Raw genomic sequence first — 27,158 nt, forward strand, 5'->3', positions numbered from 1 at the left:
TTTAAGTCATCCAAACTGTGTTTGTTTTTTATATAATATTTCATTTGAGCTTATTCATTTCAGTTCTAGATTCAATTTTGTTATTCTTATTGATATTGAATAATTTTTTCCCTTCTGTGTAAACTAATATGGAGGTGTTCCAAACTTAATTTGAATCTTTTTATCTTCTATGTACATTTAAAATCTTCTGTTTTAATTTAGATCAGATTCAGTATTTCTTGCAGTAATTGTTTCTCGTAAACATATATACTATAGAGTGCTTATTGTAAGATACTTTATTGTATATTAATTTTAATTTTTGAATTTAAGGATTTTTTAAAAAAAATTATTACTATAATTTAATAAAAGATGGTTAACTTTTCAGATTTGCTGCATTGTACGAATGAACCTAATGTATCAATTCCACAGTTGGCCAATCTTCTCATTGAGAGGACACAGAATACCAGTTGGGTGGTGGTTTTCAAAGCACTTATCACAGTTCATCATCTCATGTGCTATGGTAATGAGGTAAGTTATACAAGAACTTTCGCTATAGGAAATTTAATATAAACTTATTGTTTAAAGTATATAATACTGCTATTGCATGCGTTTATTAAAGCTCGGATGTATTTAATTCTACGATTCAAAGACGATTCAAAAGTTGACACATGAACCTTTAGATGAGGTAGAAAGCATTAAGAAAACAATCATTTAAGAATATGTAACCAGAAATCCTAATCTAATCAGCTGGATGCAAAGTAAAAGTATAGAAATGACAAGCAAATACGAGTTTTTTTTAAAAAAAATCCTTTGTTTAGGGATAAACATTTATACACGCTATCTATGTGCAAGTTTTACATAAAGTTCTTAATGTATTGAATTATGCATTTTTGAAGATACTGTTCACTAGTGCTGTAGTTAAAATGCAGTACTAGCCACTTAGTTTCCATTTGTAAATGGAAACCATGAAATGACTCTTAAATACTGAAATAACTTATAAATTCTGACCATGATATTGTGTAACGTCTCAAACTAATGTGTGGTGCTCGTTATACTGGAAACATTAACAAACATCATTTCAGCCTCAGGATTATCCTTATTAGATGGAATTTATGAATGAAACAGATGCAATTTAGAATCTGGAATTCCAACTTTTATTTTGTTCAAGATTGGAGCCATTTTCTCGCGAAGGGAACTTCATTCAATGAAATATATATTTGTGAATTATCGTGCCTCCAAACAAGAAGGTACTCATTTGCTATCGAGCAATGGTTCCATGTAAATTTATGGGTGGTACTTTTGGCAATTATTGAATCGGACCATATCTCTTACCACTTATACTAGATGACTGGAATATTCCTTATGTATGAAGAGGTATTGGTAGAATTACTTGATATTGTTTTTGTACTTGTGGAGTGGGTAGAGTGGGCCCTGTCTCATGACCTCCACAATTATCCGATTTATTTATCCTAAATTTCTTATTATAAGGGATCCTGAAAGCCATAGTCTGTCTATAATATTACCATTGATTTTGATGCCAATAGCATTGCAAGAACCTTTTGTTGCTGTTGCAAACATCTATGAAATGTAGGTATTTTTAAAATTGTTTAACAGTCTGTGTGTCAAACTGTGAAGTATGCATAACTATTGATAGTAAAATTTTCAATACTTGTAATGAAAACTGTACATACACTGCCCTAGTATGAAGTATTTCTAAATCGTTTTCTTTCCATTATTGGCTTGTTTCATTTTCTTCCAGTGTGTCAGATTGAGATTTTGCATAGGAATATATGCAGGTTTTTACTCTGTTTTCTAACTTCCTTAAAAATGTATTGGTTGATTTTTAAATGCTCTCCATCTGTTTTCAAAGACGAGTATTTTTTAATCTCTCCTTTGCTGCAGCAGTTTACATTTATGCAACTAATCTGATTTTCAGGTCAATTTATTTATAAAAAATCGTTAGCTTCACATTCCGTAGAAAGCTACTTGTTTAACAGTATGTAAATATGAAATTAATTTTGAACATAAGTCCATCAATTAAAAAAAAAAAAATCCTTATATGAACACAATTTTGTTTCTAAGTTGAAATCGAATGTTAAGTGATTAGAATAAAGTTTGGTTATTGTAATCACAAATACTATTTTTAATTTCAGAGGTTCACACAGTATTTAGCATCTAGTAATTGTACATTTCAATTAGGGGGTTTTTTGGACAAAGTTGGAGTACAATGTAAGTGATGGACTTTTATTTTAGTATTTATCTGCTTATAGATGCTCTGTTTATAGATGAATTAAAAGTATTTTTCTTTATTTAGCTTATGATATGTCTACATTTATCAGGAGGTATGCAAAATACCTCAATGAAAAAGCTGTGTCATACCGAACAGTTGCATTTGATTTCTGCAAGTGCAAGAGAGGGTAAGTAAAACTTGCTTATAAATTTCAATGTATATTAACAGTAATTTGACCTAATGAATTATGAATTATATTTGAGTTTGTTTTCAGTTAATACAAATTATTTGGTTAATCTTTGTTAAATGTTTTAGAAAGTTGTTTTTCTTTAGGAGTTTTTATACTTGTATGTGTGAAAAATATTTTTAATAAAAGAGAAAAGTCTTGGGAGCATTCATTTCCCATTTCTTTGGTATTAGAAAAATAGCTTAAAATGTTAAGATTTGTTGTATTTTGATTTTTTTTTTTTTTAAAGGTGTATGCAAGCCAAAAAAATATTTAAATTTATTACCAGTATAGTTGAAGGTATGTAGTGATGAATAAAAAGATGAGTAATGATATATATAAAATTTAGCATTGTTAGAATTTTATATTGTTTGAAGATCTTCCGTTTTGCAAAATTTCACACAAACTTTCGCTGATATTTTGTTTCTTATTGTATGTTTGCATCAAAATATTTCATTCTGAATGTTTATTACTATTCATTATGTTATAAGTTGAAGGAATAAATTTTGATAAGTATTAATTTTATATTTTAAAGACATTTATATCATGTTCTTTTAAAATCAATGTGTAAATATAGTATTAATAAGCAGATTTAACATACAAGTGTTTTTTCTTAATTTTTTCATTAGGAAAGATGATGGAATGTTGAGAACAATGAATACAGAACAAGTAAGATTTAATAGCTACGATATTTAATATACCTATCATATTGTATGTGTTTAAAAAAAATTAATATATTGAACATTCTCTTTCAGCTTTTGAAAACACTACCAGCATTACAAACTCAACTTGACGCCTTATTAGAATTTGATGTAAGTAAACTGTATGATTTTAAATAATTGCATACTGGTTTCCTTTTCGTTTTTAAAAATCAATGTCAAACTATTTTCTTCTTGCAATGAAAAAAAAAAAAAAAAAAAAAACGATTCACTTCATTATTTTCATGTAAAATTTTAAATGTAACTTTTCTTCAAGCATTTCTTATTATTTTTAAATAGTAATTGCAGTCAGCTTAAAAATTATTTTAAGAATAGGTTCAAATGATAAATTAAGATAAGAAATTTTTACTTTATAAAAATTTTCTTTAGTGTATACTTTTTTTATACATGTGTGTGTGGGGGGGGGAAATTTAACTATGGCATTTCTTAAATTCAATCAAACTGTCTATTCAACTTTTGATTTATATTTTATGCTGCAGATTTACAATATAACAGGTTTTATGGGGAGGTGACAAAGGCGCTCTCACCCCCATAAACAGACTCAATTCTCAAAGAATTGTTATCTCATTGTCATATTTGACTTTTGTGCCTTATGTACTTGTCAAAGAAAATGATACTATCAATTTTATGTATTTATGTACCTGAAGTGTTTTTGAAAAACATGGTTAAAATTTGAATAATCAAATTAGAATTAACTTAAAATTTCGTTTTGTGCATATGGACAAATCCCCTCCTCCTTTTTTTTTTCCCTAAACAAATGTATAAATTTTAGTTTCAATGTAAACTGTTAGATTTATGTATCAATTAGTTAAATAGCAGCAATAAGTAGAAAAAAGTAGCTTCAAATGTTTTTCCATTTTTGTTTTTAAAAATGTTTTTCTCATTTTAGTTTTTTTTTTTTCAGCAAATATATTAAAATAGCTTACATTTATTTCTTTTAATTACTATTGTTTTAAGAAGTAAAATTTATAGCTGAAAATGTACCAATTCACGGCAGTATTCTGAAATAACTTTCATCTCTTTTTTTCACACCAGATTTATAACCTCTGGCCTTTATTAATAGTTCTTAACTATTAAATATAAATTTTTACTGCTTGCTAATATAATTTTACTGTTTTTAATATATTAAGAAAATCTAAGAAGAAATATAAATTAAGATCCTGTGTTGTTTCTTCTCTGAAATTTCGTGCTTGGAACTTTCATTCAAAAAGCAGTTCATAGTTGTTTTATGTTCTAACATTTGAAGAATTTGTCATAACATTGAACATTCTAAATAGATCTTGTTTTTCCTCCTCTAGTGTTCAACAAATGATCTGACTAATGGTGTAGTCAATTCATGTTTTATGCTTCTGTTCAGGGATTTAGTTCGATTATTTGCTTGTTACAATGATGGAATAATTAATCTTTTAGGTAAGTTTCCCATGCATTATCTTTGCTGCATATAGAAATAATTACTTAAAGAAAATAGAAATATATTGAAGAATAGAAGTAGTTACTATATATAGAAATAATTACTTTAAAAAATTATAATTTTAGTTTGCATAATTAGAATCACAATATAATACGTTGCACAAGGATGGTTGAGTGATCTTTTCTCTTTCTAGGAAAGTACTTTGACATGAATAAAAAGCATGCCAGAGATGCTCTAGATATATACAAAAAATTTCTAATTAGAATGGATAGAGTGGCTGAGTTTTTGAAAGTAGCAGAGGTATGACTTTTCTTTTATCTTAAAAGTATGGCACTAGTTGGCTCTTAAAAAAATAATTTAGATTTATTGCATTCACAAGCGTAATCAAACCAGAAAATAAACATTTATATCAATATTTAACTAATAAAATACTTTTCAGTTTGGGTCTGTAGACATATGCTTTCTTTTATATTACTATTCTGAATTGTCACAGTTTGTGCTATGTTATGTGTTATAGGTAACACTTTTCTTAATACACATGTGCATTTGATGCGAAAGTAAAGATTTTAACTGAATTGCCTTTATCTCAGTATTGATAAAATATCACCTATAATCTAATTGTTAAGGCCATGGGTTCTTATTGTGTTTAGAAAATCAGAGCAAAAAGGATATACAATGAGTGATTATTAAAATGCACTGACAACTTTTAATGAAGAAATAATTTAGATATGTTTAATAAGCATTCTAAAGGTGCATCATTGTTGCTTCTCTATTTGGATAATTAAGGATAGTTTTTTTTTAAAAAAGCTACAGAATTGATGCTTTTTTTCTCCTAAGTATAAAAGTTTCAGATGGCTTTTTTTTTTTTTTTTTTTATGTACCTTCTGTACTTTGTGTTAACAAATGAAAATGATTTTGTTATACTGTAATTGTATATTGGTTTTAAATTTTTATGAGAGCAGTTTTGTACAGAAAACTAATTTATCAAAGTTGGCCTATACTTTGCTGTGTTGAGTGTTAAAGAAAATTAATCTTTATTTTCCATCTAACTGCACTTTTACATTGGTAACAGTGTTGAAATTAAATTTTCCCTTTCTAAATATATTTCTAAAAAGAAAGCAAGGGTAGTGTTTGACTATTCTATATGGGATGGAGAGAAGGATATTGATTCGCCCAAATTTTCATCAGATCTATATCTTCTAGATGAAAAGCCTGTTGTGCGAACAGGATATGAAAACACTGCCAATTTGAAAATGAAATATTTTTATGTATTCTGTTCAATCTGTTTCTTGGTATTTCAAAAGAATTACCTTATCAATAAGTTATCTTCAAATGACATAATTTTGTTTCCTGAATTAGAACTATTTTAAATTTAGTCTTAAAAAAAAACGTAGAACCATCTGATAAAGAAATTAATTTTTGATAATGTGATTTGTATGTATTGCATGATTTGATAAAATGTTAACATGATTTGTATATTGCATTAACTTTCTTTAAAGAGTGTTTCACCAATTTAATTGCTATATTCAGCACAACGAGTTTTATCAAAACATATGGAATATTATTTAAGGAAGATGTATAATATTAAAGTATTAACAAATAGTGCAGTTTTGCATTCATTTCCATATCTGTTGCATTTTTAAATACAGAAAACGGCTTTTTAATTTAAAATAAATATTGCAAAAGATATAACTGCATATGGGCAAAATTATATTATTACAAAAGTTATACAAATTATAAACCACATTATAGTGATAGCAAGTCTTAATGATAATAATGTATCTGAATTTAACTTTTAGGGTCCATCTTATGTAACTCTATTTTTACTAAATGATGCAAACCTTTCTTGATCTTCTAATTATACTCCAAAGATGAGACCTTAAAGCTATTCTGAATCATTATAGTACACATATTTTTTACATATTGAAATTTTTTACATGTTGACACAAATAGAGTGCATGCAATTTTTTTACCAGTCTATTTATATCATAAAAGCCATCAGATTTTTGCAGTTGTAATATTTTCAGTTTAGATGCATACTTTTCATTAGTCCTTTGTGATCATGGGGTGTCACCGTGATAATCCATTTCACTATCACATGAAATATTATAGTATCTTTAAGTTCATTTGCTCACTGTTGTGAAGATATAAATACCCTTATAAAATAAATAAGTTATGAAAAGTAGTTTGAAAAAATTTAAATGTGTGTAACTATTTTTGACTATTATGTGATCAAGAGATGTCGTCAAAAAAGCCATTATTACATACTGAAATAAGTTGTTGTTTTTTTTTCTTTCTTGCCCATTCAAATTTTTCTAATTGTTTAAATGAATGAGCTGAAAGTGTTCAAAAATTTTTTACACTGCAATGAAGTGACTAAGTACAAATTATTCTTCATGTGAACAAGAGAAGCCATTTGATATTTATTCTGCTTCCCAACAACTTTTAAATTATTTTATTACATTCTATTCTTGCTTATTAGGAATTAATAGCCATTTATAATTTTTGTAGTTTTGAATAAATTTGCATAGTGATTCAAAATAACATTCATTCCTACTTATTGTAACATCTTGAATTAAGCATTTTTCAAAGTTTACAATACATAGTATAGTTATAGTGGAGTTCTTAGAGGTGATATGTTTATAAGCTGTTATAAATTTCTATATATCATAGTGAAATAATCTGATTCATGGACTAAATTATACAGAGTGAATTATATGTCAACATGCTTTTTATCGTTTTAGAATATTGGAATTGACAAAGGTGACATTCCTGATTTAACTAAGGTAAGAAAGCATGTCATATTTTCTTGAATTTTGTTTGATGCATGCTAGTTTTTGTTAGCATATCTGTTTGCTTTTTATTTAAGTAGATTAGGTTTTCAAACTTATTATGGAGCTGTTTTAGTTGCAAAAATAGTTTGTATTTTAGTTTTAATAATTAAAATACTACTTTTAAGCAATTTTTTGCATGTTATGGTAGGATAAATTGCATGAAAGAATTGTTTTATGGTTTTGTTTTTCGGCACATCCCTTTTTTTCCCACTCTTATTTTAGATAGCACGTCGTTGTGGAAATCTTCCTATCTTTATTTCTAAACATGTGAGTTTTGTTTTGCTTTTTTAAAAGGCATTTGTTTATAACCTTCCTTCTATTTACTAATGCATGCAGCAATTCTTCACTTTAAGACTCTTAATTTAGAATGTACATTTAATGCAATTTTTTCTACTGTTTTTTTTCTTAAAACATTATACTGAAATAAAGGATAAAGTTTCAAAAAATGGCATGAAAATTATTTTAAATTTTTACTTTTCTGTAAGCTTTATAATATTTTTTAAAAGTTAATATTTACAAGAGACTAGTTTTGCACTAAAACAGTGTTTGCTGATAATTTGAAGTATTTTAAACTGTTTTTTTATTTAGGCACCAAGTAGTTTGCTAGAAGCATTAGAACAGCATTTGGCAACTCTAGAAGGAAGAAAGGGCTCCACATCTGCAGCATCAGCTGCTGCAAGGTATTTTATTCGACTGACAAATTTTGAATGATTATCAAATATTATCTGAAATTCTTTAAACTTGAAAATAACAAAATTAAATTTATTTCATAATTATGTTAATTTTTATTTTAGTCATTTGATAATAAATGCATGTTTATTTATACAATTTTATTCTTTTAAATAAATTTTTAAGCTGGTTTTCATGATTTATTTCCTACATTTTTATTTAATTTTAATTAATTGCGAATGAACATTTTTGTATATTTTTATATTTAGCTTTGCATATTAGTCCTTGCACTTGAATGATTTTTGGTTTATATGCATGGAGTGATAATAAAAATGTGATAATGATTATTTAAACTAATAAAATAGAATAAATGCATGTATAAATGAATTACAGATTTTAAGAAAATTCATAATTTTCAGTTATTGTAAGCATGAACATTTAAATGCATTTTTGTGGTTATAGATTGTATTTCTCTCTTAAAGACCGATTGACATGATTCTGTATTTAAGTATTTTTATGTTTGGGCTTATTAGTTTTACCTTGTTTTCAAAGATTTAAGTTAGTAGATTTTGAGAAAAAGCATGCTTATTGCAGCATTGCTTTAATGCAATTTTCTTTTGTAATTCAGTCATTTGCACTGCTTCTTTAATCATATGAATGCATGTTTTTAATGAATGTATTGAGTTGTAAGGCATAATTACTTGTTATTTAATTTTGCCATGCTTTCCTTGTATTTTTATACATGGATATTAATATAACTTTTTATTTTTAAATACATCGTATTTTAAAGCATGATTTGGTTTTATTTTATTTGCATGATTATATTTAAGTTGCATGCTTATATTTCGTTTATTTCCATTTGCCTGGTTTTTGCCTTGCCTGCACATTTTAAACCATCCATTCTGCTGTATTATGTAAACAAAACATTAGAGCAACCAACATACAAAATGCTGTCACTGCTTTAACACATACGAGCCATGCATTCAGCAGTGCTGGAGAAAATTCCCCTCAAGAAGTGAATGGTATGAAAATTGATGAGAATGCCCGAAAAGCTGTAGAGGAAGAAGCTGAAATTATGAATCAGCTGAAGGTAAGGTCTATATGAAACTATCCATTATTGTTATGTTAATATTTTAATTGATTAAAAATTCTTATGTGTTACTATCTTGCATGATAAATTTACAATGAAATTACACTAAACATGTTACATTAAAATTTAATTGTAACTTTTAAAGAAAATGGTATAAAAATTATATGAATATATCTTATGATTAGGCTAAATTATTATGTTGATATTTGACACCCCCACCCACCCAGGATTTCTGCTAATGTCACTGAAATGTTTTGTGATATTGATCATAGCAGAATTCTCTTAAGGTAAAACCAAGAAACAGAATCTTCTACTCTGTTAAGAGGAATACAAATAAAGAAGTCATTTGTGCTTAAGAAACAAATTGGAAATTTACCATCTGTTAAAGATCTGATACTTAATCATTTTACTTTTAATGATTCTATGTGCTGTTGTATGATTTCTGCTTTCAAACAATATTTACTCTGCCCAGTCTTATTCTGTTGAGATAAATAAAATTGTTTTAACTCGTAAGATTTGATTCTCGAAATTTGTCAAACAATACAATTCTTCTTTATATTTCAGCCATTTACTCGTGTAAGTATCTCATGCTTCCCTTAATTTGTTTCACTAAAATATGCTCTATATAAATTGTCATGTAAGTAAATTAAATTAAATGGACTTTATTAAGCAAGAGATTAAAGTTAACTACGAGAAATCTCTTTAAGATTGTGTTAAATACTTCCTTCATTAGACTGGGATTTGACAGAATTATCCTATTCTTCTTAAAATAGTTTCAATAGTTCTTAAGGCCATTGAGAGAATTAGATATAAGTGTTCAAAAAGAAATTGTTCTATTCTTCTGTTTAAGAGAATAAAAATGAACTATCGAAGCCTTTTTTTATTTGAAGCTATCGGTATAATGAAATAAAATGAACATTTCCAAGTTTTACACTAGATTAATTTATCTGGTATTAAAGAAAAGTTTTTATGGATTATAGGTAAAATTACTATGAATATTAAATTATTAACAATTGATCAAAATTTTGTGTCCTGAAGCAGTTTGAAAGGATGAACAAATATAGATATTATAGAAATATCAAATTTCATATTTAAAATTTTTTAAAAATTTGCTTAAAATTTAATTTTTGTCTATTCATATATAATTTAATATTTAAAATTATAAATGATTAATATTTTACATAATTCACACACTTTTATTTTCCTTTAATTTTTCTATACAAATGAAATTTTAATTCATATTTCTAGACTGTTAATATGTTTTGGAAACTTGCATAATTTTATAAACACTACCTATGTAATATGCAATTGCCTATGTTTCTTTGCTGATGGAGCTCTTAACCTTTTAATTGTTTTAAAATTTGTTGAAATGCTTTATTTCTATACAAGGTTTTAATTTATTTTTTTAAATAAAGATATTTTAATTGAAATTTTTATACAGTAGACTCTCGGCTGTCTGACTTGTGACTATTCTGTCCCCATCTGTCTACATTAGTAATAATTAATGATAAAGATTCTCATTATAAAACAAGGATTTTTTTTTTTTTTACATTAGACATTATAAGTTGACATCTATTCTTATGGACCATGTGAATAAGATACTCGGGAAAATCAAATTGGTGTAATCATGTCAATGAAATGTAAGCACATTCTCAAACTAATTCATTAGTTTTACATTTTATGTATTTCATATTGCATAGTTTGCATTTTTTTATATTTAAATCGGATTTAATAAAATTTTCGGTAATGTGTACAATATTCAATCTTTTTTGTTAATTTTTTTAGACATAGTACAGTATATAATATTTAGTATTATAGTTAAGATGGTTGTAAGGATAGTTTTAAAACAGCTGTGTAAGGGTTTAATAGTAATTGAGTATTTATTAAGCTTCTAGCTGTTAATTCAACCCTTTCATTACATTAATTAAGATAGTCAGGAGTTTACTGTTTTTAAATCTTTTAAACGTGAATAATTTATTAAATGTATATCATTGGTTTCTAATAAAAAGGTTAAGAACTCGGTAGCACCTGATTATACCCTAGTTAATCAAATTTTATTCAAATGTCAACTTATCAATTTTCTGCTCTAGTTTGACAATGATTCTCCTCTTCTCTGGGAGCAACCTGCTTGGGAAGACTCGGTCAGTAAGCTTCTTGTAACACCTGCTTTTTCTTTAGTGCATGTTTATAGAAATAAAGAATCAGCAAGATGTTTCTACCACCTTCCCTTATTTTTAAATTCTTGCATTTCCTTTTTTAAGTAAGCAATTATCCTCAAATCTAAAATGTTTGGCCTGATTCTTTAAAAATTAAAACGAAGTGCATGATTAAATAGTTTTGTTAATTATAGAGCTATTCAGCCCTTGAATTGATTAACTTAACTATCCCCAATCATCCCTTCATCCCCCCTTTTAATTCCAACAATTAAATTTTTTTTCCTTCAAATTCTAAAGACATGTTTTATCTTTATTAAAAGTTTGGTGTTTAAAATGATTGGTTGTTTAAATTGTTAAATTGTATAGAATAAAAATTCTTATTTGTAAATTGAAGTAGCATCTTGCTTTTTCTTCTATGTAGTTGACTTTTTGCATGTCTTAGTTCTAGTTCTTCATGACTAAATTTCTTAACTAGTAACATAGATTTTATCTCTTATATATAAAAAATGCATGTTCTTCCTATAGTTCTATAATATTTAACTAATTGGGTTATTTGCATGACATACTTTTCTTTAGATCTATGTTGATTCTTTCTTGATAAGCCTATTTAATAAAGTTCCGATGTTATCTTTGCAAATAACTAGTATTCTGTTTTAAAAAAATTCCTCGTAATAGCATTGGTTCACTGGTTTGTACTATTTTGTAAGTCTCCATTTCAAAACATTCGTCAGCTTTTTGAGGATATTTTAAAACAATGAGTTAAATAAGCAAATTTAAGATTGCCAAAGTGCAATTTGGTGTGACAAACTTTATTGGTTCCTAAATTGATACTTTATTTCAAATTATTTGATGCATTCATTATCTTATAGTAATTCTCTTTTGACATATTTTGTATATAGTTTGTTAAAGTGTACTTTTTAAATCGAAATTCAAATACTTTGTTCCATTTACATCTTTAAAAGAATCTTGTAAATACGAGACTTTATAACTTGATATTTTAGTGAAGTTATTTTATGATAAATAAATTGGATGATTAATGATAAGAAATGGGAATAATATTTTGAAGTTGTAGTATTAAAGGAAGTAGGTGATGGATTAACTTGAAGATATTACTGCATCATTATAACAATGGTAAGTAGATAAAACTAGAATGATCCACTGCTTGTTAACAGATACTGCTATATAAAGATAGATTGTACAGGTGTAAAACATTTGAAACTGTTGGAAGTTCTTTAGAGGACACCATTTTGTGCCTAAAGTGGTATTATATAATGTAGTTGTATAAGATTTATCAGCTTTTTTTTCTACATTTCTAATAATAATAATAATAGAAACATGGATATAATTCATTAAGAATAGGAAATATTTTAATGTTGCCAACACGCGTCTTTTTTTACATAACTAAAATTCTAACCCCTTCCCCATATAACGCTCTTAGACAATCGAGAGGCCTTGACGCCTATCATCTTTATTCATAAAAGCTTTGATAAAATGTTTAAAGAACATTTAACATAACTGATGGCATATTTACAGTTTTTAATGAACTCTTTAAAAAGGAAATTGCAGTACTAAAGACATGCTGAAATTCCTTGAATTTAAAAATTGCTGAAATATTGGAACTAACTCTATGGGTTAGTCAAACATCTCTTCATTCAACAAGCCTGTTCTTTCATTTTATTACTTTCCTCTTGAGTGTTTGCTTTTATTAATTGGCATATATAGAAAAATTAAAGTGTGGTAGTTAATTGAAGCAAAGATTTTTTTAATACAAAAAAAAATGTAATCTGTATATTTTAAGTCATATTTCAAAACCTGATTATTTTATAATTGTCTAAATTAAATCCAATAGATTTGCGTTTTTCCACATCTTTGTGACATGTTGTGCAATTATTTTTATCAAATTTTGCACATGGTTAGAACTTTTAATGAACTCTTATTATAAATTTTGCTAAAGGCTTATAAGGTTTTCTTGGACCTATTATTCATCGTATAGTTTTCTAAACTTCAAATTAACAACTAAAATCTTGAATTTTAAAAGTTTGCAAGATTACTTAATTTTTAGGAAGCATCAAATATTTATGTAAATTATGGTGAGGATCGTAAACATATAGCATTTAACATATAGCAGCTTATTTTCTATTCTCTATATTGCTTAGCATTAAATGAAAAATGTATATAAATGGTATAAGCTAAACTGATTTTTATTTTCTTTTAAATATGATCAAATTGTAAAGGGAATTTTTAGGTTTGATTAAATTCAAATCATCATAAAAATCCTTTCATTCAAAATTTTAAACGCAATGCCTCATAATTTTTAGTAGCTGATTATCTGTATTATGTAGACTTATTTCAGCATACCAAGATTCAATTTAACTGATGTCAGTCTTAAAAATTCTAAATAAAAATGAATTAAATATGAAAATAAGTAATTTGTTTTAAAATTGAAAATTATTTATTCAGTTTGTCTTCTTGATTTAATGTTGCGATTTTTAAAATTTAATTCTTTAAAAAAATTAATTAAAGGGAAGTTTTATCTTTTTGTTGGTGATATATAATAAAATTATGGCAATAAGAACATAAAATGTTTAGAAACTGCATGCATTTTGTTTAATTTGTTCTTTACCTAAATATTACATTATACTTCATTATTAAGTCATAACGCAATAATTGTAATTGGTTGCTTGTTATAATTTCTCTCACCTCTGAGAAGTTATTTTCAGCAGCCAAATATTTTTGAAACATTATTAACATTATTTTTATATTAACAATTCTAAAATAAACATTGGATTGTGTATAAGTCTGTGTAATTAATGATTGTTTTGAAGAACACAAAGTTGTTTTATATAATAATTCTGTTACATTTTTCGATTCTGACTGCAGGAGCGTCGTCTAAAAGAAATGTCTGCATCTGGTGATGTGATATCTCCTCCAGCTGGTTCTGTCAAGACTAATCCTTTTCTTTCTTCACCCTCTGAACCACCTGCTTCTACAACACCTTCAGCAAATCAGAAAATTATGGATCTCTTTAATACATCAGCTGAACATGTAAGCACATCAGCAGCTAATGGCAGTGTTACTCCGAGTGATGATCTGCTTTGTCTGAATAACAATCTCAGTAGCAATCCCTTTGCTGATAGTTTATTTGGATCACAATCACAGACAAAACCACAGCAACAAGAACAGAATTCATTTGCTGCATTTACGAATGGTTAGTTTTGGCCCTTTTTTAAAAAATTTCTTGGGAGCTGTTAAATTTTATAATTTGAGTTATTGCTTATTAAATGACTTGAAAAGATTCATCTTATTTTAGAAGTTATGAAGCAACATTTTTGAACAAAGTTTCTGAAATCCATTTTTGTTACGATAGTAAATACGAGAGCATTAACTTTTTTAATTTTATTTATAATAGATTAGATTAAGAAATGGAAAATAATTAAAAGTTTTTTCATACTAATATTTTAATTATTTTTATTAAATTCTAGGTTTTGGATCCTCCACTACTGATGCATTTGCATCAGAAGCTTCTTTCGCTGCTGCTTTTGGTGACAGTCCAACTGCAGGTAGGTCAAAAAAATTCTTGGAACTGAACTTGTATTTTGAAGTCTCAAGTAAAATTTATTTTTGCAGTGCTATAATAGCTTATTGCTGCAAGAACTCCATCTAAAATTTATAATTTTTGCCTAAATAAATGTTTAAACTTCTGCAGAACTTAAATCATTTTGCCATATGTTTTGCTCTAGACATTCGACATGTTTGATTTCTTTGAAATTTATTAAGCAGCCATATAAAGTTCTGAAAAGGCTATTACTTTTTAGATTAATTAGAAATATAAGTTCATTTATTTATTAACTTAAAAATGATAAACAGAAGTATACCAAGCCTGAACAAATTTATTCAGTATTTAAATGAGGGGAGACATTTTAGCATATAGAACATCCTAATATTGAAAAAAGTTTGATGCTTTGCATCCTGCAGTAGAGTATTTGTACTTTAGTAATAAACTTCTGGTTATTTTATAATTGATATATAATCTTTATATTTTTTTTATTCATAAGTAATACAAATTTTCCTGTCTTCAACATTTTACACATCAGAATGGTTCAGAAATCTGGGTTTTAACATATGTTTCCATTTTGTATTACTGCTGAAGCGCATGTAATTTATTGCTGTAAAAAATTTTTTTTAATGAATAAGTAATGAAAATGCTCTCCTCCTGCTAAAAGTATTTATCAATCGTTTTTATTTGCTGAAACACTGCATTCCATATTTTTGCCAAATCTGTTAATAAATATTCTAAATATTTATTTTGATCTGCTTTCATTTATGCTTTTTTCCCTTGCCTTTTCCAAGCTAACCAAGATACTCCTGCTGATAATGCTGCTAATACCCCTGCAGGTGTGTATGTTTTGCATCTCAAAGCTAACAATTTTTTATTAAATCAATTTGTAAAATGGGCTGTTTTTAAAGTGTAGCATTTTTATTTGCTGCATTTGTGATAAATACATTTTTCTATAAATAATTTTGCTAATTTAAGACTTCACTTATTATAGATAATTCGATTTTGAATCTTGATTTCAATGCAAAAAAGTGAAATTTGAACTGGTAATTGTGTTAAAAATTTATCTAATGTTGCAATGGAAATTAAAATATATTTATTCATGTAATTAAAAATAATTTTATGTTAAATATTCCCCTTTCTCTGTAGGTTTGTCTGATTTTAAATATCCAAAATTATTTTTAACAAATGTACTATATAGTTTTCTTTTTCTTGTTTTAATTCCATAACTAAAATTTTTAGTTTAAATGAATTTAAAAAGAAATGTATCTATTAAATTCAAGTGTATTTAAGCGCAATTAAAAAATCAACAAGATTTCGCCATTTTAGTATCTTATTTTTCCCCCATTTATATTTGAAAAATCTTGGTAAGTATTTTATTATAAATATTTAGTTTGTAATTGTGAAATTCCTTTTTTTTTTATATATATAGTTTAGTTTATTTTTTTTACTTTTATGGTTTATTGGTGGAAAATTCTTTTAAAATTGCATGACTTGATGGTGGAAGTTATTAAAAAATTTAACATTTTCTAATCAATGAGTGAGATGTTAACCATTCTGCTTTCTTGATTTGTAACCTTCTCTTTTCTTATTTTTAATCTTTTTAACCCTTCTCTTTGCATGTGATGGTGAGAAATGCAGGAGGATATTCAACTTGCAAATTCTGTAAAAGATGTACATTACAGACATTAGCAACTTATTTGCAAGTATTTTAAATATTTAAATCTTTAGGTTTTTTTAGAAGCCTCCTGCATCTCTCACTATAGTTATCTAATTTTCTCTTCAGACTACACATTTTCTCCCCAGCTCCAGAGACAAATACTGTGAAACTTAGTCTTCCAGTCATGGAACCCTTTGGAGGACGTTCCACATCACCATCTCCAACTACAGAACTCATGAGAGGTGCCGGCACTACACCTATATTGGCCAATGCACCAGAGGGAGGCTTTGGGGAAGCAGTTGAGACTGCCGAAGAAGCCACTGCCCCTGCTGCATCTGGAAAGGAAGAAAAACAATCTGATTTAGTATGGGGTAGCACTACCTCAGAAGCACCTACTCCTGTTGCTGCATCCTCTGCTACCACAACTTCTGCAACAGAAGATTTTTTTGGTGCTCCTTTTGAGCCCACCCCACCAACATCAGTTCCCACGGCAGTTGTCACTCCTTTGTCTGTTCCTCCTCAGACAGAAGCTGTTGACAAAGACTTGTTTGGCTTTGATAATGAAATATGCGATCTGAGTGATCAGCCCTTATCGGCCCAACCATGTGCTCCTCCACCTTCTCCTTTTGGTGGATTGGACATTGGATTGACATCAATTGGGGGAACTGCTTCTCCTGATCTTAGAACACAAGCTATAGCAAATGCAGTTGGTGTTGCAATGCCTATGCCTGCTCAGCAACAGCAAAGAATCCCTGCAGCTTCATCTGGTCTTGAAGACCTGAATTTTGCCATCAGCCAAGCAATGCAGCCTAAACTATCTCCTGTCCCAGCTGCTTCTCCAACTTTTTCTCCTTCCTTACCGGGGCCAAGGCCAGCATATGTTGGGCAACCTTTTCCTGTTGGAATGATGCCTGGTCTTCCTCTTGGTAGTGCTACCCCTCCAACTTCAACATCTATGAATCAGTTACCTGGTGCTATTGCCGGCACCCCAACTGGTCGGGCTTCTTCAACACCAGGTTATGGTACTCCACCTTCTGGAATGAGCTCTCCTGCTAAATCAATATCAGGTGTTGGAGTTCCCATGGCAGGTGAACTTATTCAACTGTGATTTTTTATTTTTTTATTCCTTGTCAGGCATATGGTTCTTCCACAAAGCTAAATCCTGGATTCTATTAGTTAATGTTTTGCTATAATTTAGATTCTAAATCAACTGCAAAAGTACAGATATTGTATATATTTTGAACTCTTTGTTATGCGATAAATTAATATATGGATTTTTATTTTAAACTAACTATTGACAACTCTTCATTTTAAAAATTGTTTAATCCTTGGCATTTTTTATGTATATATCAATTTAGTTGTTTAGATATCCGTGAAAAGATGAGGAATGAAATATGTTTGCATATTTGTTGGAGTAACCACATTCCTGATATGATCAACTTTTTTCTGTTATACTAATTGCCTGTTTGCCTTGCTTATTTTGCATGCTTATAATGTGCTAATACTAACATTTAATTTTTGGGCAATTTTAAACATTTTTCTTCTAAATGTGCATATTTGTAAAAGATTGTTTTCAGGTCATCTGTGCTTAATGTAAGTATTTTTCTTTGTTCTATTGTATATTTAATTTGTTATATTGTATTTTTAGTAACTTAGGTAAATTTTGATGCAATTGTTTAATAAACAAAACAAAAAAACTTTTTAAATGAAGTTTTGTTGATATATTTGAAATGAATTTTAAAAAAATGATAAGAGGACACAGAAAATTTATCTAATTAAATTTTTCTCTATGGTTCCTTGCTAGCGCAAACAAGACATAGGTTTAGTGGATCCCCCCCCCCCCATATTTTAAATTGCAAAATGACTTTCAAGTGCTGAAAATGCTACTTTTCCGGAATATTTTGCACAGATATCTTATTTTCTGCTCTCCCCCCCCCCCCTCCCATCACAGTTTATATTCTTTTGATTTTTTTTATGTGCTTAAATAAGGGTAAAATTAATAGTTTAGGTTTTTCTACAGCAAAAAATCTATGAATAAATTTTCTTTAAATCTATTATAACTGTAAAATATAAAGTTTTATATTAACGATTTCATAACAATTAGATTTAAATTAAAAACTCTTCCTGTCTAGAAAAGATTGACGATTGTTACTACTCTGATTAAATGAAAACATCGTAAATATTTTAATTATGTACCTGGCTTGAGTTGGAATTTTGCATCATTCTCTAAAAATTATTAATTTATGGAGATATTTGACATAGTTCTAGTTAATTTTTAATATAGTTCTTTTAATTTTTTTGATATAGTTCTAGTAAAAAGGTTTAAATATCATTTAATGCTATGCATTTTTAATCGTAAAGATGCTCGTAAGAGGTTCTGTATACACTTATTCTATAACCATAAAAATGAAAACTCATAAATTTATGTACTTAAGAAATCCAAATTGCAAAATGGATTTTCTAGATTTTTGTCATACTTTGAAGCCTGAAGTGAAAGTTTTGTGGCTAATTTTTTGTTAATAAAAGGTGTGAAACTGTTTGCATCTCAAGCAATATATTGGTTAGTGATATAATTTTAAATTGCATGTAGGGTAATTTTTTAATTAAATATTCTATTACTGATTTTTGAAAGTTTAATTTATAAACTTAAATATTTAATTCATGTTGGCATTGTTTGATATTGAAAATTTTATAACATTTTAAGAGATCAATCTTTTTAAAATATTATCTCAAATGTTTTGCAAATAACTGTGCATTTTGGAAATTTCTTCTCTTTACCATGTGCAGGAGGATTTGATGCTTTTGGAGATACTCTTCAACCTCATGCTACTGTTCCCAAAACAACTACATCACAAGAAAAAACAGGTGGCTCTAGCATATTAAAAGGAGATCTGGATTCAACTTTAGTCAATCTTGTTTCGAATTTAGATATTAATGGCCCTAAGCAAGCTCATAAAAAGTAATGTCTATTTTCTAATATAATTTTTCTTTATTTCTACCTGTTTTTGTAACTTTGACGTGTGTAAAATTTCCATTACCACATCGCCAAAGTGTGATTATTAGATTAATGCAATCCCCTTTAACTTATTTCCAATAACTTTGCCAAGGAGAAAAAAAATACTGGCCAATTTAAAAGTGAGGTGCTCAGTATCAATTGGTTTGTAATCCATCACACTACAAGTTAAAGCGTTTTTTAATGCACAAATGGAATAAATATTGATTTGTAAATTGCATTTAGGTATTTTTCTTTGATACTATTTTCTACATGCTCTCTTTTTGAGAATTTTTTTTAGTACATAACTCTTAAAAACACTTTCTATCAACAATTCTGTTATTTACTAAAAGAAAAAAAAATCTTTTTAATGTTGCAAGAATAATTTTTGCAACCTTTTATTTGAAGCAGCTTGTCTTAATAATAAAATAGGACATTAATTTGAATGCAGAAAACTGAATTTAAAGCATTTATTAATTATTAATAATTTTTTTAAGATTTATCTCTAACATTGTAAAACAAAGTAGGTATAAAAGTTTTTTAACCCTAATATTTTTGCAATCTAATATTTAAGAAATTACAGTTTTACATTCTTTAAAATGTTATATAAATTATTATTACAATCTTATTTGCTAGTCTGTGCATCTGTCATGTGAAAGAAATTACTTCTTAAATTTTATTATAGAAAACAATTCTATTTATAGCAGTTATATGTTCTTTCCATGTCATTTTATTTATAATTTGCTGGAGGAAAAACATCTCATTGTAATTACTCTTAAAACATAGGCAGAGTGGTCATCAATGGGGCTCGCCAAAACAACCTGTAAAAACCACAGGTCCAGCTGGATGGACTGCACCTGCATCAGTTGTACCTGTCAGTGGAGGAACTGTTCCTTCAACTGCTGGATGGTCAGCTTCCCCTCAACATGGATTTCCTCAAATGGTAATATTCAATTTAGTACTGTAGTAGAGATTTGGTGATAACAGCTTTCTAAAATTTTTATTTCATTTAAATCGACTGTTCTCCTTTATTTCATCAAAATTTTGTTGAATTTGAAATTGCTCTGAGTATATGCCTGGAAATTTACAAGGACTTGGTAAAGTAATTCAATGAATAATTCTTTACGTAATACATAGACTTGTTTATTGCTCTGAGGAATAAATACATGCAATGGTTTTTAAGTTGAGTTACCCTGAAAAATAAATAAACATCTTTTTACCATTCTGTAGGTATTTTTAACAAATAAAATTTAAAAAAAAAAAAAATGTCAAAACGTACTGTCTTGAAATGTTGATTGAGAAATTCATTTGAGTGTGAAGGGTTAAAATGACACTTTCGATTTCAAAATATGGCTAGTAAATAGTATGCCAGTTGAAATTTAGTTATCAGTTTGGAGATGTATAGCCTCTGTTATCAATTTGGAGATAATAGAATTCTTAAACAGAGTCAAGAAACAATAGAATTCAAAGTTCTTAGCTCCAGTAGCAAACTCCGCTGTATATGAAACTCAATGACAGCGAGTCGCTGAAATCAATTGTATTTGTTATGAGTATCAAATAGCTTATTTCCATTAGATCCAATATTAATAATCAAATAATTATTATTAATAATAATAATCAATTAATAATCATAATAGTATTATATATGTCAATTTGATATTTGCATATTTTTTTTAGGCACAGCCAACCACAGCTACTGGTCAATGGGGTGGTGTTATTGGTGGTTCTTATCCTCAGCAACCTGCAGCAGCTGCAGGTGTCTTCCAGCAACAACAATTTATGGTAATTCCCGATTTTTATTTCAACAATATGATAAATGTGTGCTAAATTTTATTAAATTGTTAAAAATCAGTTTTGACTGTTTAGTGTATATAAAGCAAGCAATATTATTTATCAGTTTACAGATTCATGAAAAGGGCTTTATTTTTTTTAGTTCTTTTTCAGGAACTTTTATTAGTCTTGTAGAGATGTGCAAAGAAAACATTCTGTTGTTCCAGATGTTGAATATAATAAATCAAAAATATAATCGTAGAACTTTGTTTATTAGACATGTATATTTATATATATGTATGTCTGATAAGCAAAGAATAAAAGGAAAGAGTTTGTGAAATTAATCCAGATTCAGATAAATGCAGCAATATTAATACATTGTACAAGATGTTGCTTATTGACCTCTTTCCCTTCTTCCTGTCTTTAATGGAAAACATCACCATATATTTTTATAATAGAAATAATAGATATTTTAATTATCCTGAAAGAACAGTACAAAATATAGGTAGTATCATACTTGCTACAACTAAAAAAAAAAAAAAAAAAAAAAAAAATGTTCAAACTTATAATTTTAGAGTTTTAGGGGAATTTTAGTTATGCCTGATGTCTAGCATATGCATCTTATTAATTATTAACAGATTTGGATTCGGTTTTCCCTTTTTCCTATAAAACATGTTTCGTTGATAGTGCGTCTGGATTTGGCCTTTTGAATATATTTAATTGGGTTTCTTATCTGTGTGATACAAATCTAATTTTCTTAACCTTCTGCTATGTGTTCCAAAGATCATGAGGCTTTGAAGCCTATTCTAAACCAATGCAGAGGTGCAAAATTTCTTTCACATGCAATGATAGAGTGAATGCAATTTTTATCAATCTATTTTATAAAATACATAATTATTCAGGGAAGTGTACCATTGCAATTATAGTATTTTTGGTTTAAATGTGTTTTGCTTGCTTGAAAAAATATGGTGCATATTCTTTAGATCGATTTTTAAATCTTGTGGCTGCTATAGTACAATTTGTTTAAAGTAATGATATCTTGTCTTTAAAAATGTTAACTTTGGTATAAAAGCTTATGTTTAACAGCATCCAGAACTCTGCTTTCATATAAAAAAAACTAATAAAAGGGGGGGGGAATTAATCTCTTGAATCAGATTTAACTTGGGATAAAACATTGACTTCTTAAATGTATCTTCTTATTTTTTAATTTTATTTTGATATAAGCACAATAAAAAAAATTATTTGGTCTCTTCTAAAAATTTTTACTAATGTTTCAACATCAGTGTCCACATTTTCAGAAATGATATCCATCCAAATTGACTAGTAATATGTTAATTAAAAACAAAAATGTTTTGAAATAGTCAAATTTCTGTTCTTAATCTTATAAAAGTTAATGTTCTCATAATGCCAGTTTACTTTTTTGTCAAATTAGACACATTCTGTAACTGTTGAAAACATTGGGCAAATAGAGAAGTAAACATTAAAATTCTAAACAATTAATACATATTTAAATTTAATGTATAGATTTTATTGAATTTAATATATATACAAAGCATATGCTTAGAAAAGGCATAAACTGTAGGCTTGCATGTATAAAGGTGCTTAAAAGGTATGTAATTTTTATAACATCTCTCTGTACATCCTGTTTATATTATTGTGTCCCAAAAGGTTTCTTTCTCATCGTGCTATTTTCTATGACCTCCTTCCTTGTTAAATACTGTCAACTGGATCAATTGAAAGCTGCCATAACAAAAAAAATAATAAACTGACAGTGTTTTTCATTGTGACGTGACAATGTGAAATCGCATATTGTGTTAGTTGTAAGAGAAACTCCTCCAAATCTCTCTCCCCATCTGATTATTATTTCTTTCTGCCCTTAAGAAATTCTCTTCACGATAAATGCTTTAGATCCTTCAGCATAATAATCTTCCTAAGAGATGAAAGAAGGTAATAGAGCAAAAGGGTTCTTATATAACAAAATAAATATCTTAAACAGTAAATATTATGTATTCATTTCATATAGAAATAAGAAACTTATGGGACACCTTAATACATGCTTTAATAAACAAAAATTAATAAAATTCTTGATGGATATAAATTGTTATAGATAAAAAGAATAAAATTGATTGAATCTTAATTTCGAAGTTTCCTGTTGTGAAAAGGCAAAATTGTTCAAAAGGTACAATTGAATTTCAAATGTTAAATAATTTAATTATTTTAAAAACTTCTGAATGTGAATATCAGAGGATTAATTATTTCTGTCTATTTAAAAGAAAATTTTTTTTGTTTTTACAACTGATTATTAGGCAGCGTCTGCAGTTTTAGTAATATGGTGTCATTGATTTAACAATAAGTCCTCATAACGATTATGAATTATCCATGTTTGTTCTGAATTATAAAATTATTTTTAGCTTGTAAATTTGAAAACAAATATTTGAATGCACGAGGCATACTTGGGTACTATTAAATGCTTAAAAGAACTTAAAAGTGCAAACATCTTATTAGAATATATTGGATGAACAAGACAAAATTACAGCTAAAAACTGCAAATGTGTTTTCTATAAAGCGTCCTAGGGGTTTAAATGCTTTATGGAAAATATACTTTCACTCTTAGAATATTAATTTTCCAACTTTTATCACAATTTTATTTTATTTTCTATTTAGACTGGAGGAGTGAGACCTCCAATGGGTGCACCTGTAATGGGAGGAATGCCACCAATGGCTGGCATGCCACCTGCTGCTCCAATGCAGCAGCCTGCATATGGAGGTTTTGTTCCTCAGGTGCCTCTTATGCCTGCTGCAGGTCCTGGAATACCAACTCAAGCGACGTCTGTCAACGATCCCTTTGGTGCCCTGTGAAAGAAAGGGTAAGTAATTGGATAACTTATTTGTAAGCTATATTTTAATCTGCTGAAAATTTTGATAGTGGTTGTGCCTAAAGAAGCAAACTGGACAATTTTTTACTGATCAATGAATAATAGATTAACCACTGAAAAACTTTTAAGTTACTTTGGAAATTACAAAGGGCGAGCTTGGATAGGCAACCTTTCATGATAGTAAGGGGATGAGGGGTGGAGGTAAAAGGAGGAAACAAATTAAAAATTATGTAAGAGTAATTAAAGTGACAGTGAAAATGTTGTATACCATGAACAATGTTCTAAATTGCACAATATTTGACTTTGCATGAATTTGTTTGGCTTATTGCTGTTTCCCATTTAAAAGCATTAATATGGGGGTGGTTTCTCTTCGATTTCTCATAAATGATCTTCGAATAAATTTATTTTTTATCATTTAAATTCAAGCCCTTTACCAAAAAGAACTTCGTTAATGGCTGCTTCTCTATTTGGGAACAATATCTAAGAATTTTATTGCATTATTCATGTGTAAATTTTATGTATGTATTAAATTACGATCTTATAACACATAATATATTACCACAAAATATCTGGATTTATTGCAGTGAGTAAAATTTTTAAAAATCTACATGTAAACGATTGACAATTAATTTAGTTTGTATAATCATTTTGTAGTCTTATTCATATTTTAAAATTTTTTCTTCTGTTGCAGAATTTTCCAATGACGATCTCTGGACTGGCTAAAGAGCTTCGGCTAATAATGAATCATTGCCTTTATTTCTTTAGCGTTTACCAGTTAATGAAATGTGATGAATAATCTTGTAAAATATGATTTGTTGCATTGTATTGTAGTTATTATAAATGTCCCTGTTATTAATGTTAGATATTTCCCATATAATATAAATATACCTGTGAATATACACTATTTTGTTCCTACTGTATAGCTGCTGGCAGTGTTGTATTTTTCTGACTGACTCTGCTGTCATACAATCTGTTTGTGAGTGTTTAATGTTATGAACTATTAATTTTCACAATGTTACATTTAGTTTTTAAATCCTTATTTTCTATTGGAATTATTTTCATACATTTTAGCAAAGTATTTGAGTAAGAAGGCATTTCTCTGGTTAAATGCTAGTTGCAGTAACTTTTCCATTGTTAATTTAATTTTTTTTTTTTTTTTTTGTTGCAAAAAGAATACAACTATTTTGACAACATTTAATTCAATCCAGATTTCTTGATGTCACATTGGATTTAATCTTCAATGTATTAGTAACTTTCTAGGTAATGTTATATGTATAATAAATAAATCAAACATTTCTTCATCGTGGATCACGAAGCAACTTGCATTTAGTCTGAGTTTTCTTCATATTCATATGTTTTTGTCCCTTAAGGAGACATTCGAATGAGATGTAGTTTATGTTAATGGATTAGATTGTAACTATGATGTACTATATAATCACAGTATCCAAACATCTATAAGAAATTAATCTGCAGAAGATTCTATGTGCTTTAAGCTTTCGTGCAAGAAATATGAACTGTTGCCATCAATGAAAAAAAGTTATGGATATTTTATTGTTGAATTCTTTTTTAAATTTATTAACAAATTTGATTTTTTAAAATTATAACAATATTTATTATCTTTGTGTACAGATTAACCTCTTTGTTATTTTTAATGTGAAATGTTTTAAAAGAATATTCTATTCCATGTTTCATGTTTTCACTGTTTGTTTTTCTCATGCATTCCAAATCTTGATTTGCCAAATTGTCCATCATTGAAGTGTTATTTATGCTATTCGTTTTTTCTAGCAGTTTTAAATCTCCCAAAGATTTGTGTCTTACAAATATAACTGTCTTCAATAGTAGTTAAAACTTCAAAAGCACATAAATGGTGGGTACATAATAAAAAAAAAATTTCTTTAAAATACAGAATCGTTGTGTTGTGTTCTTAATCAAGTTTTATTTGAATGAATTCAAGTTAATACATTTCCATCTGTTTTACGATTTTTATCCTTGCTATTATGTAAGGAATGATAATGTAAAAAAAAAAAAAATGTATCTTGGTATCAGTGTTAAGTTATTTAATTTAAATTTAAGCTTGGCTATTTTTACAAAATTAAATGGCTTTTTCATTTGAACTAAGGTTCTGCCTCTAACTATAGTGAAGATAATTTCTAAAGAAAAATAAAATATTGTCTTGGACAGTTATAATAATTTTTTTTCTATAAACTTGTGATACCTACTAACCTTGGTTAGACATTCATCAGTAGCATTTCTTATATATATATATATATATATATATATATATATATATATATAACATTTAGCATAATATCAAAAAATTAATGAAATATATTTCCAAAGAATTTTAATTACCTTAAAACATTATTCAAAATTATTTAATAAACATTTATTAATGATTAAAAATATAAGTGAAATAATAAAAAAAATCGTGCATCATGATTTTCTTGATGAAATAACTTGTTAGACATTTACATTTTTTCCCCCATGTTAAATGCTACACTTTTTTTTTTTTTTACATTGCTCAGTTTGACGCCATAATAAACTTCTATGTACATTTTTGTAATTGAGCAATTCCAGTGCCTCCCCCCTCATGCTAGAACTTTTTTTTCCCCTCCTTCTGATTATAAAGCCATTTTCTAATCTGAGTGGTTTCGGAAGAAAGCATTTTTAGTTGGTGTTTTTGTTTCTGGTATATATGTTTATTTCCCATAGTTTTTCACTATCCTTAACTCCATAGTTGGAGAGATTGATTTGTCAATAAAACTAAACAAATTATACAATTAACATTTAATGATCTGAGATCTGATTATTAATAAATAATATACACTTTGTGTTCTAGTTTTCTTAATGTTATTCTAACTGAAACTTTTGTTCCCAGAAAGCTACTGTATACTTTACTAAATTCATGAGCTCATTTTATTGTTTTTAGACTAAGTTTTTATTTTTTGGAAAAGGAAGAAAAGGTCTTTTAAAGGACTAATCTAAATCAG

At 27.7% G+C, this 27,158-nt stretch overlaps 1 protein-coding gene across 8 annotated transcripts in view; it reads left to right on the top strand.

Moving 5' to 3' along the window:
* Nucleotides 1–26,089, top strand: part of LOC129976729 (phosphatidylinositol-binding clathrin assembly protein-like) — a 65,565-nt gene extending 39,476 nt beyond the window's left edge. Inside the window, exons 2-22 of one of the 8 annotated variants that reach the window (XM_056090442.1) lie at nucleotides 365–507; nucleotides 2,133–2,208; nucleotides 2,294–2,396; nucleotides 3,065–3,104; nucleotides 3,191–3,247; nucleotides 4,453–4,564; nucleotides 4,759–4,865; nucleotides 7,310–7,351; nucleotides 7,622–7,666; nucleotides 7,988–8,079; nucleotides 9,059–9,158; nucleotides 11,249–11,299; nucleotides 14,195–14,522; nucleotides 14,797–14,874; nucleotides 15,665–15,709; nucleotides 16,677–17,618; nucleotides 19,318–19,489; nucleotides 20,309–20,465; nucleotides 21,200–21,304; nucleotides 23,957–24,159; nucleotides 24,860–26,089. In XM_056090442.1, the coding sequence (XP_055946417.1) occupies nucleotides 365–507; nucleotides 2,133–2,208; nucleotides 2,294–2,396; nucleotides 3,065–3,104; nucleotides 3,191–3,247; nucleotides 4,453–4,564; nucleotides 4,759–4,865; nucleotides 7,310–7,351; nucleotides 7,622–7,666; nucleotides 7,988–8,079; nucleotides 9,059–9,158; nucleotides 11,249–11,299; nucleotides 14,195–14,522; nucleotides 14,797–14,874; nucleotides 15,665–15,709; nucleotides 16,677–17,618; nucleotides 19,318–19,489; nucleotides 20,309–20,465; nucleotides 21,200–21,304; nucleotides 23,957–24,151 (2,990 nt within the window). In that variant the 3' untranslated portion in view covers nucleotides 24,152–24,159; nucleotides 24,860–26,089. Of the gene's footprint in view, nucleotides 1–364; nucleotides 508–2,132; nucleotides 2,209–2,293; nucleotides 2,397–3,064; nucleotides 3,105–3,190; nucleotides 3,248–4,452; nucleotides 4,565–4,758; nucleotides 4,866–7,309; nucleotides 7,352–7,621; nucleotides 7,667–7,987; nucleotides 8,080–8,998; nucleotides 9,159–11,248; nucleotides 11,300–14,194; nucleotides 14,523–14,796; nucleotides 14,875–15,664; nucleotides 15,710–16,676; nucleotides 17,619–19,317; nucleotides 19,490–20,308; nucleotides 20,466–21,199; nucleotides 21,305–23,956; nucleotides 24,160–24,859 lie in introns of all 8 variants that reach the window. The other 7 variants (XM_056090438.1, XM_056090440.1, XM_056090441.1 and 4 more) reach the window with 7 other exon arrangements.
* Nucleotides 26,090–27,158: the final 1,069 nt, after the last annotated feature.

This window comes from Argiope bruennichi, chromosome 7 (assembly GCF_947563725.1).
Source record: "Argiope bruennichi chromosome 7, qqArgBrue1.1, whole genome shotgun sequence".
Lineage (NCBI taxonomy): Eukaryota > Metazoa > Arthropoda > Arachnida > Araneae > Araneidae > Argiope > Argiope bruennichi.